At 44.9% G+C, this 13,686-nt stretch overlaps 1 protein-coding gene across 1 annotated transcript in view; it reads left to right on the forward strand.

Moving 5' to 3' along the window:
- prex2 (phosphatidylinositol-3,4,5-trisphosphate-dependent Rac exchange factor 2) overlaps window positions 1–13,686 on the forward strand; it is a 156,574-nt gene that overhangs the window by 82,558 nt on the left and 60,330 nt on the right. Inside the window, exons 24-25 of the mRNA XM_083778594.1 lie at window positions 2,043–2,271; window positions 5,372–5,579. Coding sequence (XP_083634720.1) covers window positions 2,043–2,271; window positions 5,372–5,579 — 437 coding nt within the window. The remainder of the gene's footprint in view (window positions 1–2,042; window positions 2,272–5,371; window positions 5,580–13,686) is intronic.

Below are 13,686 nucleotides of genomic sequence, written 5' to 3' on the forward strand. Positions count from 1 at the left end.
CTAACACAGCATAATTGAATACTCAAGTGTGCTCTTCCGGAGATTAAAACACAGGTGTATCCACTAAAAGTAAGGTCATTTTAGATTAAAGTGTATTTTAAGCCAAATTTGTCAAGTGCAACATTTATGACACATTTTCACAGAAGCCATTCACAAGGCTCAGGTGGTGTAATCTCCAGGGTTCAGCTCTGCACCAGAGACAGGTTTATTTACAGGGCTCAGTGCCTGAGCATTGTCAGGTTTTTATTGAGAACAGATTATAAATTGTTGTACAACTTGTCTGGCACTTTCTATGTGACCGATTCATGAGAAAAAGAAGACATAGAAAAACATGTCCTTGGATACGTATTTACTCACAATGTCCGAATGCATCAGACTGACAAACAAGACGAATCATAACATCAACAATGTTGAATGCTGCCGTGCAAAAATGTAATCAGTTCTTTTTTGACCTGCTGTGGAAATGTCATTTGGTCATTTGGTGTGTGTGTGTGTGTGTGTGTGTGTGTGTGTGTGTGTAAGCAAGTTTCTGTCAGTAATGTATTGTGTGAGAGAGAAAGAGCGAGAGGGAGTGGGTCTAACTCAACATTAGAGAGTGGACCTTGCATTAATTACCAGTGGGTTATAAATAGACCTGAACAGTCACAGCCAGAGGACTTGTGTTGGTTAGGATCCCTCCTGCTCTAGGGATGCATTCCTTTTCAGACTCCTAGACAGAAAACGAGGGGTGGGGTGGAGGGATGGAGCTAATGACAGAGAGAGGAGGACAGAAAACGAGAGGGGGCGAGAAATGCAGAGAAACACAGGAAGAAAGAGAGAACCTGGTCCACAGCAGGGGAGGTTAAACTCCAGAGAGAGAGAGAGAGAGCTGCCTTAAGTCTCTTAACGTCCCCGAGAGGAGTTTCAGCCCTGTGATCCATCTGGACCATACTGGATCTACCAGCTCTGTGCTGCAGCCCTTCTTAGATAACCAAGTCAAAATGTTTGGCTTAAGCCTCTTAGCTAACGTATACATTGGCTCGTGTTCTGACGGCCTGAGTTGCCAAAATGTTGATTCCAGCTATCACGACAGCTTATAGCTATAATGTCACATGACGGGCAATGACGGGATGCAGGCCTTGTGACAGAGGGTTCACTGCAAGTGCACAGAGGATTGTTCATAGGAAGAATGTATGGGTTGGGTTTTGGTTATGTTCTATATCAGCTGTATTCGATTAAGGCAGTCTCACAGCCTCCTGGTGTTATTGTACTTGTATGCATGTAGATGCTATCTCGTTGCATGTTAGGGATACCACCCTTGGTTTCAAGCAAGGGTGGGTATGTTCTGTGCGTCTCTTCCGATTTGGCACAGTTCTCAGGCATTCATAAGCCAGCCCCAAAGGATGTTTGTCTTTCTTATTGCAGCATATACAATATGCGTACATCATATCATATACTGAAATCTTATCTTAAAGAGTATGAATTTGTTTCTCCAAGCACTGTGGTGTTTTCACTAGGAAGAGTTGTTGATGTCACTGTGAGAGTGGTTAATGTAAGTGAGAGGTGTATTTTATTATCGCTCATATTTCGAATAAGCCATCGGTTCCTCTGCAACAAATCCAAAACACATATACAACTCTCTGGAGGTTGTTTAGTCACAAACTGTAACACCAGAGCATTGAACATACATGTAGCAAGTTGCCGTCACTAACACAATATGTTACAAGCCAGAGCAGATGGACATGCTGCTGTCATGACATGGCTCCTGAGTGTGGGTTGGATTGCAGATTTATCCGGTGTGTATCGATTAAAGGGTTAGTTCAGATTTTTGGACTTTAAGGCTATAGGAAATACTTGCCATTAATATAGTGGTTGCAAAGGTATTATTTGATTACCTGAGTCCCGTGGTGGGAGTTCTGATCTGGTTTTTGTTGAATAAGTAGTTCCCTATGTAGTCTATATTTCTCACATTGTAAGCAACTTTGCCCAATAATGACATTTGGCAATAATGAACAATATAATGGTAACTCCAACCTCATGTCTCCCATCCCATTCCCCGTCAGTTCTCTCGAGTGCTGAAGAACCGGGCATGGCCGACCTTCAAGCAGGCCAAGACCAAGGTGTCTCCACTGCACAGCAGTGACTTTTGTCCCACCAACTGCCACATCAACGTGATGGAGGTGTCCTATCCCAAGACCTCCACCTCACTGGGCAGTGCCTTCGGGGTGCAGCTGGACAACAGGAAGAACACCCTGGAAAGGGGAGGGCGCACCAGTACGGTTACGGAACAAGGTGGGTGAGGATATAGCCTGATTCAAATGTTACAACACTGTTGCGCAAAGACCCGCCCCCCGCCTGCCTCTGATAGAGTGCTGTTGTAGTGCATATGATCGCTTGGATCTGGATTGTGTGCTCGTTTATTAGCCTATAATGTTTTATTTATTGGTAATAAATAAAACACCATAGTAAATGGCGATTTATAAAATAGCCTACATTGAACCATTAGTTATCATTCTTGGTAACTCATCATTAAATGTGCCAATTGTTATGAGTCATAACAGATGTTGCAAATAACACTTTTTTCCCTCATAATTTCATAATTTTATTTTGGGTTAGTGGGTTCAGTTTGCAAAGAGGTAAACTTTTCTTGACTCCATTATTCTTACAGATCGCTTTGGTAGGAAGTCAATTAAGTAGGCTACTGCTGTAGAAATATTTTGCTATACTATGTATAGAATGAAAACCCTATCTAATTCAATGTAGGCTATTTTATAAGTTGCCATCGTTTTGGTCTGCTGCCACTTACCATGATACTGTATGAGGTTATTATTACACCAAGAAATAAAACATTATAATAAACAAGCACGCAATCCAAATCCAAGCGATCAGATGGAATACACAGCACTCTATCAGAGGCAGGCGGGGGCGGGTCAACAGTGTTGTACTTGAATCAGGTGTGATGTAGCTCTTAAAAGGTGACATGTCCAAAAAAAAAAGTCTAATATGTCTTCTGTAAAATGTCTTTTGTAGATCAAACTAGGAGCACATGGATATTGTCAGTTTCCATGCAGTACATGGAAAAATAAAGGGTGTTAATTTACCCACAATTCAAACCAGGTGATGTTTTGTGTGGTGCACTATATGGCAACATATGCAGTAGTCCAATAGAAACGAGAAGGCAAGTAGAAGGGATGTGTGGGAAATGCTGCATAAACTATTTTGGCAGTTTCTTGTTTCCCAAGGTATACTGTACAGTATGTCTTTGAGGCAGAAAGCTCACAATTAATGAAGAGTGGACACCAGGTTGGTTTAAATTTGATTAAAGATGTAGCTAAATAGGCAATTGTATTTTCACAATACTGTACAGTAATTCTAATGTGATCTCCGCAGCCTCTTCAAGATAACTCCCCATTTCCAGTCAACTAGAATGGCTATCTTGTTTACTTCTCTACTGAGAAATCATATCCAGTTCTTCCTCATCCCCTAATTAACTATTGACCCCAGCTTTTTTCACTTGAACAACGTGTATAGTATATATATAGACCCTACTGCATAATGTCGGCCATTGTTTGAGGGTCCCAGTGCGACCAAAATCCCCCGTTTATGTGGGTTGCATAGCAACATATCCAAAATGTGACTTCCCTGGCTGGCATTGTGCCATTTGGCGAGCGCTAGAGTTCTCAATCTCTGCCCGAACCCGACCTGGCCCGACATTTTCGCGTAGGGTAGGGCCCAAAATGCACGATAATTCGGGTTTTTTTTTTAATTAATTTTATTATAACAAAAATAACAATTCTGTTGTTTGTAATGTATTTATTGTCTCCACCAGGCCAAAGGCATGGGGAGAGAGTATGTTTTGCACTCCGTCTGTCCGTCCGTGTGTCCGTCCGTCCCTCCGTTTTTGAACAGCTAATCTCCGGCACCGTTAACCCGGTCAATGCCAAATTTTACACACACACTCCCTGGATGCCAACGATGAACCTCTGCCACAAAATTTCCAGAACGGCCTGTTATAGCGCCACCAGGAGGCCGACTTTTCAAAAACAAATCTTTTGATATTACTCCTCCAGATTCTGTCCAAAAATCCCGCAAATTGTTACACACTATCTCTATAGTCATGTGTTCAAGATGGATCTCTCCGATATTTCATATTCCATCCTAATTGGCTAACATTGCCTTTCAAAGTTTGCAGGATTGGCCCTTTTGAAACAATACGCCTCAAATCATGAATGCAGCATGCAATTTACGAGAAATCTTTCACAGACTTTCCTACTAGGCTGAGGAATATATCCCACCCTTTTCACATTGGCCTGTTATAGCGCCACCAACAGGTGGATTTTTGCAAAACACATTTTTGGAACAAAATGCCTCAAATCATCCAATTGCCGTTAGAGAACAAATGGCACCCTTTTCACTTTGGCCTATTATAGCGCCACCAGGAGGCCATAACCTGACCTGGCCTGGTGGAGACCTGTGCCCCGAGGGGCACTTTTTCAAATATTATTAAATATTATAATATTATTTTTTAAATATTATGAAGAGGGCTGAGCTGGTGAATGTTGGCGATTAACTTTTACAGTTTAGGCTATTATACTATTATGTGACTGAACCGGTGGAGGAGGAGACGATGATCAGCAGCAGCGCACCAGAGAAGAGACAGAATAGAACGGTGGTTGTTGAACTTGCTACTGCTGGCTGGCCTCTGGTTTGCGAACCAAATGAGCTGCTTAGTGCTCAGCCCCAAGTATATAACTTAAGTTAACTTGCCATGCTTAAATGTTTTATAATACCATCGATTCATCCGCAATAGCTCGTTTTGGAAACGTCGGGGCTTAACGAGACACTGCTGTCTCGTTGAACCCAGCTGGGTGAATAAGCTAAATTAGGCTACCTAATCAACGGTAAATGCTCCATATAACTATGAAAGTGCCTGCATACACGTAATATAGTTACATGATGACCAAGCAATGTTACAGTCCACTGTAGGCTACAGTTATTTAATTTCCCCATCGTAGCACAGTGCGCCTCGTTGTGTGCCCACTGCCCAAAATAAAAGATCTGCAAACTGTCGACACGCCATCGAGCGGCATGTTGATTTGTATGTCTGTTCTTTTGGTTAGGCAACATTAGGCACATTACGCTGGTATGTGGGTTTGAGAGGCAATGATTAATGTAAACTATACAGTAACCTAGTAGATTATAGCCAAGTTGACAGTTGTCATAATATTGTATAGCTCTGAATTGGGACTGTTGCACAACGGTGAATGATGAAAAAGTTGCACTTTGTTAACGGGGACAGTATTGGACATATTCAATTCAATTCAGCAGGGTGAAAGTGTTTCTCTGAGATCAATCCATAGCTTTTGGTACTGTGTTTTCCACTCTCTCTCAGGAAAGCTCCACCCCATGGTCCATGTCCAACACACCATCACCAGTATGGCCGCCCCGTCGGGCCACAGCCTGGGCAGGACGGAGGGTCACGGCCTTCGTTTCCTGCTGCGGGAGGAGGACCTGCTCACCCTGGACGCTTATCAGAAACTGCTCACCAAGCTCACCACCGTTGTCAAGGAGATGGAGACCCACGGGGCCCAGATCCATGAGTGAGTAGATTGGATTGGAATACTACTAGTGCACACACCGACCAATACGTCTGAGTCATTAGTGTCGGGGGGCTTTTGTCCCTTTTGTGCCCATATATAGAGATGTCTGTCTGTCTACCTGGGTCCCTTTTATGGCCATCACTCCGTGTTGCTCCTGTTCGTAAGAGAGCTAAGTAATGGCCGCCGCTGTTTGTTTGTCTGCAGTCTTAGAACATCCGTGTCAATGTTGTCGAGAACATCCGGGTAAACATCCGTGTGCGTGTTGCGTTACACCACAGTTGGTTGCCTAACTTACATGTTGCTCATTAATGGATCACAGTTCTCTGTGCAACATCGTCGCACAACTGCCTCACACAGTGCAACAGTGTAATGCATGCTGGGAAGCAGTAACTCATTTCAATGGGCCACAGTTCTCTGTGCAACATCGCCACGCTACCTTCACTTCATGTCCTCAGAATGACGAACTTCAAGACTGACCACAACTCCATCATGGACACAATGAACTTCATTCATTGGACACAGGACACGACACGGAAGAACTCCATCATAGACGGATGGAAGCATACTCTAAGACAATTTCTATTTACATCTGCCTTGAGTACACCACAAAATACATACATCAAGAATATGATTTATTAAATAATATTAAATAATGTTAATTTGCATAACCCACACTGTACAACATTTGATGTTCATTATTATATTAGAACGGGTATGGACGATGATAAACGGGTAAGGGACGATGATAATGTTAAGAAAATATGCTCGAATTTGAGTTTGCTCCATGAATTGTAAAACAGTGGGGGAAAATTGATATAGCGCCCTAAACACCTAAAGAGACCTGCTGTTTCTGATGGAAGGAGATGGCCTCCCATTGATTCTATTCCTTTAGAATATTGTCCTTTGAAACACGAGAGTCTCATAAAACGAGCTGTAACTGTAGCGCTCTGTCTGTTCAGTGCGCTGCACCTGGCACTTAACATGCATACACTGTGGCCATTACTCAAACACGTGCGTGCGTGCGTGCGTGCGTGCGTGCGTGCGTGCGTGCGTGCGTGCGTGCGTGCAATTCCACATGCATGTTTGTCTCAGAGAGGGGGGAGAAAAGAGGAAACGAGAGTACTTTAGAGCAGGGGATCTCAACGTTTTTGGCTGGGGACCCCCGGAAATGCTTTGGCCAATACAAACTGACTGCAAAAATAACCTTAATAATAGAGAAAATATATCATAAATGAATACTGAAACCAGATATAATCATTAAGGAAAGTAAACTCTTCATTTCCATTTTCCAGCCATGCAAAATAAAAATAAAAAATAATTTGGGGACCCCCCAAAATAATTGGGCGACCCCCCCGAAGGGTCGCGAGTCGACCCACGGGTTGAGAACCCCTGCTTAGAGGATGAGCGCTACAATTTGTGTCTGAGGGCTCGTGCGCAGTTGATGTATGTGTATGGGCATGGATTTACTGCTCGCAGCGTGCGTGTTAGAGCAAAGTGCTTCCTGGCTGGCCAGTCTGTGTTCCGCGTTGCGTTGACGGGTTCATTGTTTTGTGCCACAGACAGGAAATGGGAAACACTGCCCTCCCCCCCTCCAAACAGGAAGTGCAGACTCAATGAAGGGCGTGTCAGGAGGCCAGGTGCCCTCTGGAAATGCCATTCATCTAGACCACACACACATTCTGGGTGTAGGAGCTATGCAGAAAACTATATTATTTATAATTCCAAATAGTAACGAGTAACGATATGCCTCTGCAGCCGTGATTAATGTGAGCCTGGTGGCAAGAGAAAAAAACCTTTGGATGTTCTGTTTCTGCAAACCATGGACACATTGATTGTCAACATTTTCTCAACCAAAAATAAATGTCATAACATTTTGAGATGCGGAACCAGGGATTAATATTTTCCATAAAACTTTGAACCGGGGATGACTGGAAGTGACGATGGAGGGCTCGTCTGAGGACGACCTAGAGAGAGAAAATATGTATGGGAACGGGAAATGAAGCCATTATCTCACCACCTGTCTTGAGGAGATAAAGGCATGGATGAGCAATAACTTCCTTCGGTTAAACACTAACATCCCCTTTCTCCTCCTCACTCACAAATGTGGGTGTTCGGTTAATCGGTTCAATGCTCACCTGACTTTCAATGACCATTTAAAGCATCTGTGCCAAAACCATGCCTTCTAACATCTCCAAACTCTGGCCCGTTCTGACCCTGTCGGATGCAGAGAAGCTTGTCTATGCCTTTATCCCTGGCAAGAGTATTCAGAAGCTGCGATACATCCACCCAAACACCCATCCTATTCTCATTGCACTGGCTCCCTGTCTCAGCCAGGCTCAACCACAAGGTCCTGCTAATTAACCATAATAACTGCATACATGGACATTCCCCTCCCCTACCTGTACATCTCACTCCACAAACCTCCACCCGCGTCCTCAGATCTGCCAACAGCTTCCTCCTCCTGTTCCCCATGCAGTACCGAGACGACGAGCGAGTGGCCGTGCTGAACGTTGCGAAGTTTGCTTCAGATGAATCCGCACCGTTTGAGTTGAGAATTAGGTTCTACGTTTTGGTCAATTCCTCCCAAAACGTCACCTGTTTGCACGTCTCGGGAGTGACTGCGAATCCGTTAGTTATTAGAAGTCTCCTGGGTTATTAGAAGTCTCCACAGAAAGACATGAGAAGTGGCTAGATGGAGCGGAGCTGTCACCCAGGCTTGGCAATTATGTGTCGCGTCAACAGCAGGGTACATAATGACTACGTCTGGAGAAATTTGGTCATGCTCCTGTCAGTGCCAATTAGCAGAGGCAATTCCACGAATGGGCCGAGACGTGGCTTGTAACTGGATAGTGACCTTTCTCACTTTTTACACTGTACTCACGCAGCCAACCACGTGCACGTGCACGTGCACGTGCACACGCATACACAATACACATACACAAGCACACTTTAAAACATTCAGAAGCTTGTTAATTAAGGGTGTGCACTGTGCAGTGAGGCCAATCACTCAGTGACAACCTTTTGGCTGTAATGGAACAGTAGTCACAACCTGGCTACATTTTGTTTGACTTCTGGATGTGTCGGAGGCCATCGTGGGCTTGGTGAAACTATAGGTCAACATTATGCCATCCATGACCACCCTGCCAACATGGTGAAACCATAGGTCAACATGATGCCATCCATGACCGCCCTGCCAACATGGTGAAACCATAGGTCGACATGATGCCATCCATGACCACCCTGCCAACATGGTGAAACCATAGGTCAACATGATGCCATCCATGAACGCCCTGCCAACATGGTGAAACCATAGGTCAACATTATGCCATCCATGACCGCCCTGCCAACATGGTGAAACCATAGGTCAACATGATGCCATCCATGAACGCCCTGCCAACATGGTGAAACCATAGGTCGACATGATGCCATCCATGACCGCCCTGCCAACATGGTGAAACCATAGGTCGACATGATGCCATCCATGAACGCCCTGCCAACATGGTGAAACCATAGGTCAACATTATGCCATCCATGAACGCCCTGCCAACATGGTGAAACCATAGGTCAACATGATGCCATCCATGACCGCCCTGCCAACATGGTGAAACCATAGGTCGACATGATGCCATCCATGAACGCCCTGCCAACATGGTGAAACCATAGGTCGACATGATGCCATCCATGACCGCCCTGCCAACATGGTGAAACCATAGGTCAACATGATGCCATCCATGACCGCCCTGCCAACATGGTGAAACCATAGGTCGACATGATGCCATCCATGACCGCCCTGCCAACATGGTGAAACCATAGGTCAACATTATGCCATCCATGACCGCCCTGCCAACATGGTGAAACCATAGGTCAACATGATGCCATCCATGACCGCCCTGCCAACATGGTGAAACCATAGGTCAACATGATGCCATCCATGACCGCCCTGCCAACATGGTGAAACCATAGGTCGACATGATGCCATCCATGACCACCCTGCCAACATGGTGAAACCATAGGTCAACATTATGCCATCCATGAACACCCTGCCAACATGGTGAAACCATAGGTCGACATGATGCCATCCATGAACGCCCTGCCAACATGGTGAAACCATAGGTCGACATGATGCCATCCATGAACGCCCTGCCAACATGGTGAAACCATAGGTCAACATTATGCCATCCATGAACGCCCTGCCAACATGGTGAAACCATAGGTCAACATGATGCCATCCATGAACGCCCTGCCAACATGGTGAAACCATAGGTCAACATGATGCCATCCATGAACGCCCTGCCAACATGGTGAAACCATAGGTCAACATGATGCCATCCATGACCGCCCTGCCAACATGGTGAAACCATAGGTCAACATGATGCCATCCATGACCGCCCTGCCAACATGGTGAAACTATAGGTCAACATGATGCCATCCATGACCGCCCTGCCAACATGGTGAAACCATAGGTCAACATGATGCCATCCATGACCGCCCTGCCAACATGGTGAAACCATAGGTCAACATGATGCCATCCATGACCGCCCTGCCAACATGGTGAAACCAGAGGTCAACATGATGCCATCCATGACCGCCCTGCCAACATGGTGAAACCATAGGTCAACATGATGCCATCCATGAACGCCCTGCCAACATGGCCACGAAGCAAGCAGTGAATCCACATTTCCATTGAGTACAGATTTGGAATGGCATCCACATTTTTTGGAACTTAGCTTGTGTATTCTGTCCGTCATGAAGAATTTTGTTCCAGCTTAGCAATGGAGAGCATCTCGTTAAGCCATCTCTTGATTCTTGAAACATGGAGAGTTTGGAGATTTCCAGTTTATCAGTCTATTATTTTTGCAGCAACCATACCTGCCTTAAGGATCTGTCTTTGGTGGGAAGGAAGGGCCCTTGTCTCATCAGAGCAACCAAATATCTGGCTGAATATCCTTTCCCAGTTGTCTGGAGAACCAATTAAATGTATTTACCCAGAAATTGTTTATTACTCGTCACTGCCAGAAATGATTTGACAGAACCCTCTGCAATACCACATCTCGGATTGATGTGTTAAAAAACGGTCCTCAGTAAGTCATGTGAACTTGTAAGGTCCACAATAGGCTGTGTTAACCTTTTGAGTGTTTGCTGTGCTAAAGCATTTTAAAATGCCTGCAGTGTCCAGACATTACTGCCTTCCTCTCTTGACTCTCAGTTTGTGTCTATCTATGGCTTTTGCTATCTGTTTGTTCCAGTTTCATTTAATTCTTGGCCTGTGTCATTATCTCTAAAACCTGCTGAATTATTCATTCCTATAACCCACCATCACCACCCATGCCAGACACGCACGCACGCACTGTGTTTGTGTCTTTTCTTTGGGTCTTAAATCACTCTTTGGTGTGTGTGACTGACTTTTAACCGCAACGAGGTTAGATGTATTGGGACAACGACGTTGCCAACATTTCAGAGGTGATCTTTGTGTGTTGTGTGTCACTTCAAAGTCAAGTGGGGAAGTGTACATACAGTACATCCACTGGAATGTGTGTGAATAGCATGTCGAGTAATCCAGGAAATAAAACAAGTGGACACTGAGTGATGGTTGTCGTTATGTAATTTCTTGGCGGACCTCAGAGGTAGCCTTATGCGTGAACAGTGGCTTTTGAACTTCTGTCTTAGAACCGGAGGGGGTTGCTTTATATCATTAATCTCCTGCCTTCCGGTTTTAGAACAGTTAATAACACATGCCCCCTACACACACACACACACACACACACACACACACACACACACACACACACACACACTCCTATTATGTATTGTGCACACAGCATACCAAAGACTCTAAAAATAGGGAACCAATGCCTACCTGCATGGCACTCAGCTTCTTGGGTCAGATCGTGGTGAGTCTCTGTGGCATACTAGCGTCATGTCCACGGGCGTGTACTTGTACATCCAGCTGCCTCACGCTAAGGAAACAGTAGATAGACTCCTGCCCTATGAACCTCAGTGCTCGGAAAGGCTTACTTTGTATAGTAAAAAAATAGTTTAGCTTCTCAGACATGGTAGCAGTAAAGTAACCGTGATAACAACAATAGTTGAAAACGTATATCTCAAAAAAACTAAAACTAAATTATATATCTCTGCTGTCTAGAAGAAACCCTACCTAACTCCAAAATGTAAATCTTTCAGGAAATGAAAAATACATCCAGCTCAAGTGGATTTAGGAGGTTTTTAATACTTCTGTGTGTTGGTTCAATATTTTTTAACCAACACACAGATGTAAAGGGTGTTCAATAGCACTGATTTATGAAAAAAAAGAAAAGAGATGGCTAAACGGGTAGTTAGCTGGTTTGGCAGCTAGTTTGAGGATCCAATGGAGTTGAGTGTTTTTTTCTGGAAGCACTTTTTAATACTTTCCATTGGTTCAATGATTTATGCAAAAATGGAGTTAGGTGGTTTCTTCCGGACAGCAACGATATTATACTCTAGTTGTCCTCCCACTCTCTGTGATTTCATTTTCTCTCGTCCCTCTGCTTGTGAAGTCTGTATTTATGTACAGTACAGTGTGTGTGTGTGTGTGTGTGTGTGTGTGTGTGTGTGTGTGTGTGTGTGTATGTTGTAGTCTCTAATGAGGCCTCTAATGAATGATTTCCTGACTGGCTGCTTAAGCTCTGCACTCATCATCTCCCAACGTATTCTCAGCTCAGCAGTTGAGATGAAAGAACCTGCAAATTTCCATTAACAACCTGGAGTTTGTGGCTGCTTGTATTGCAGATGTGCTTATACTGTCGATTGAAGGCTGTTAGTGTTGATGTGCAATTTGGGAGCCTATAGAAGTGGATAACATTAACTGCATCAAGCAGCAAGACATTTGAGACCTGGGGATTTGCTTAGCTTAGTGCACTGGTTAACTCTCTCTCTCTCTCTCTCTCTCTCTCTCTCTCTCTCTCTCTGTCTCTCTCACCTACCCCCTCCCTTTCTTTCATCCTCCCCTTCATCCCTGCTCTGCTCTGATCCAGTCATTGTTATTCTCCCCCACTCCATCCGATGCCCCGTGCCCCAATGGCCCCAAACTGTGCACACTTCCTTATTAACTGGTAGCCAATGAGAGGGCCCGGAGAGATTCTCCATGGCGATGGAATGCCACTCTGCACTGGAGGGGCATTGTGGTGGACTCTGCACCATAATGAGGGCATGTCCGTTGGCCCAGTCAGCCTGTGAATGGAGAGTGGCAGATGGAGGGGGGGTGGGGTGAGAAACAGCGTTTGAAATGAAAAATAGGCATGAAGCTCTATCATCAGATGTGTTTGTGAAGCGCAAGTGACAGTGTGTTTACCTCAGTGGGGTCTGAGTTGCCCCCACCAGCCCGCACTTGCAAGTTGCATGCATCCCGCCCCCTTTGAAAAGGCCTCTTGTGTGTCATGACACAATGGAAAATGTAAGCGGACACGGAATGAAATTAGGCTGAAATGCAAACAGACATCGCGTGTCAGTGTGTGCGTGGAGAGAGAGAGAGAGAGGGAGAGAACTCAGCATTTATTGGGAATATGGCTTTAAATGCCACCATGTGTTGCTTCAACTGTGAAAATATCCCAGACGGCCTCTTCCTGCGCTTCCCAACCTCCCCTGATAGGAGTGCGGGGCCGGCAGTAATGGTGAGCGGAGAGCAGATTTCTGCAGTGCAACGTCTGTTGACACAGCTGTACTGTTGCTACAAGTATGAACCCATTAATATGTGTGGAGCCCTCAAAGCCCTCTGAAGTTGTTGTGTGCAGCGGAAGCCAAACACAAACACTTTGGGTTTTATTTGGCCTGCTTCGTCAGCTGCTCCTCGCTCGCAGAGCTCATTGCTTTAGCTCATGCTCACATGCGCGTGCACGCCACGCACGCAGATACAGTGCAGCAATAAACACACGCAAACTAATTAAAAACGCACTTGTGGGCACAAACCCTGCAGGCACCAACATCTTTTGTTCTACATCTCTCTTCCTGAGATATTGTGATATTGAGATTATGTGCTGATTGTGTCATTTTCACTCTGACCGATAGTAGTGATCTTGACCTTTGATCTTCCTGACCAAGTTGACCCAACGGTTAATTACAGTATATCTTTGGG

The sequence above is a fragment of the Protomyctophum parallelum genome, assembly GCF_964188405.1.
Source record: "Protomyctophum parallelum genome assembly, chromosome: 12".
In the NCBI taxonomy this organism is placed as follows: domain Eukaryota; kingdom Metazoa; phylum Chordata; class Actinopteri; order Myctophiformes; family Myctophidae; genus Protomyctophum; species Protomyctophum parallelum.